The 2,221-nt window shown below is 48.0% G+C and overlaps 1 protein-coding gene across 7 annotated transcripts in view; it reads left to right on the forward strand.

Moving 5' to 3' along the window:
* Positions 1-420: 420 nt before the first annotated feature.
* Positions 421-2,221, forward strand: part of TCERG1 (transcription elongation regulator 1) — a 39,781-nt gene continuing 37,980 nt past the window's right edge. For 6 of the 7 annotated variants that reach the window (XM_019506374.1, XM_019506376.1, XM_019506380.1 and 3 more), the window contains exons 1-2: positions 421-549; positions 1,158-1,383. In XM_019506374.1, the coding sequence (XP_019361919.1) occupies positions 1,159-1,383 (225 nt within the window). In that variant the 5' untranslated portion in view covers positions 421-549; position 1,158. The remainder of the gene's footprint in view (positions 550-1,157; positions 1,384-2,221) is intronic. The other variant, XM_019506375.1, reaches the window with a different exon arrangement.

The following is a 2,221-nucleotide window of genomic DNA, read 5'->3' on the forward strand; positions in this document are numbered from 1 at the left end:
CCCCCGGTCCCGCGGCCGTTGGGCGCTCGGGGGATGTCGCCTCCCGGGCCCTGCCCCCGGCCCCTCCCCCGCCGGGGCCTGGCTGGGGCTTGGGGCGATGCTGCCTCGGGCCCCCGCTTCCGGCTATCGTCTCAACTCCGCCACTCAGCAAGTGTTTCTTTTAATAGATTTTTTTCGTGTCGGAAGGGATCTTGGTAGATCGAGTCTGCCCCCCTGCCCTGGGCGGGAGAAAGCGCTGGGGCCAGACAGCCCCGGCCAGGTGCTCGTCCGGCCTCCTCTGAAAGACCCTACAGAGTAGGGGAGAGCACCGCCGTTGGATAATATACCGTGGGTGCTCGACCAACTTAAATTGGCCGTGGTGAGACGTGGTGTAATCTGAGCGCCGAGTTGCCTGCGTGTTGCCATTTGCCTTATCATAATCTCTGGTTTTTTCAATTTATTTTTTTATTTTTTTGAGTCTTCGTGCCAACGTTGGTATTGCACTGGCACTAAATGGTGGGCAAAATTGTTTTCCTGAGAGCATCAGAAGAGCGTTTGTTGGTTGCAAAGGTGAACGTTTTTTTTTTTTCTCTATCTGTGTACTTAGTAAACTACCTGCATACTGGGCTGGGTGGCACCGTGGGTTTAGCACCTCAGCTTTTTGCTGCTTCACATCAGGGTTTGACTTCTGCCTTGGGTCACAAGTGAAAAGGATGTAGTGGTCCTGTCCGAGTCCCTGGTGGATGCTTGTTCACGTTAGGAAAGAAATAAAACCCTCGGTGCAATTGGCAGCTGTTGTTTGAGGAGCCCAGGATGTGCATTTTTATAGGCATGGGTATATAGCAGGTCACGTTTGAGGTGCTTGGCAGATCGGTTTGAGGGAAGCTTGCACAGCACCTGCTCCTTCTGAAATGGTCTGATCCATAGGTTACTCTTTTTTCCGACTAAAAAAGGAAAATTATACACAGGAGTAATGAACCTTAAATGGTGAGACCAGGGGGCGGAACTCTTAAAGTAAAGCACTTGCCCTTTAAATCCTGGTCACTGGACGTTAAATTTGTCACTTCCTTTTGGTTTTTCTAGTTTCACGTTTTATAAAAACAACATGCAATTTTTAGACCGTCCCATAGTTATTCAGCAAACAAAAATATATTTTTTCCTTCTGCCTTTACACACAGAATGGCTCAGCAGCAAGCACTGAGATTTCGTGGTCCAGCTCCACCACCAAATGCCGTTATGAGAGGCCCGCCACCTCTCATGCGTCCACCTCCACCTTTTGGTATGATGCGTGGTCCACCTCCGCCACCTCGGCCGCCCTTTGGACGTCCTCCATTTGATCCAAACATGCCTCCAATGCCGCCTCCGGGAGGGATTCCTCCACCAATGGGGCCTCCACATTTACAGGTAAGGAGCTTGTGAATGGGCAGGTTGCTTTCTTTTTGCTTTGATGTGAGTAGAAGTGATAAGACAAGCAACAGCCTAGAAGTCTTTAAAGCAGAGAAGAAGACAATAGTAAATGCTGAAAAAGTTCCCTTAGATTAGGGTTGGGCAAAATGCAGCCTGTGGGCTGGATGCAGCCTGCCAGGCCATTCTACCCAGCCTGTGGGACCCATAAAAGATTTAGAAAATTAATATTTATCTGCCCCTGGCGGCCTGTCATGTGGCCCTCGGTGGCTTGCCAAAACTCAGTAAGTGGCCCTTCGCCCGAAATAATTGCCTGCCCCTGTCTTAGATGAATCATTTTGCATCAGTTTCAGAAGTGTTAATAATAGACTACTGTTTTGATAAGTCATCAATACTAACTTAATAAAAATCACATAAAAAATCATTAATAAAGACTCTTGGCTAATGCAGAGTTGTGGTTGACTTGCAGTGCATCAAACCCTTCCGAAAACATTGGCATGGTTCAGCCATGCTCAGAATTACTGAAAACCAAGCATTACACAGCTAAGGTGTCTTCTGCCTTTCTGTTACATAGCCTGCATAGCCACTTGGAAGGGGGCAGTAAGAGTGGCTTAGTAAGAGATGCGAGTGATAGTTATTGCTTATGTTTGACGGAGATAAATTCCAGTATGCACTGCAGCTGCAGTCACAGTGTGTGGTGTTGCTGTATTTAAGGGTGAAGAGCTCAGTTGGAATGGTTGTGATGTGTTGCAGATGTTGAGGGATCAAGTTTGCCTTGTGGGAACTTTCCTGAGGTGGAAAAGGAGGTCAGCCTAAGGCCTTTTTTTTTTTTTTTTTT

This window comes from Gavialis gangeticus, unplaced genomic scaffold (assembly GCF_001723915.1).
Source record: "Gavialis gangeticus isolate Ggan-Ray unplaced genomic scaffold, GavGan_comp1, whole genome shotgun sequence".
Lineage (NCBI taxonomy): Eukaryota > Metazoa > Chordata > Crocodylia > Gavialidae > Gavialis > Gavialis gangeticus.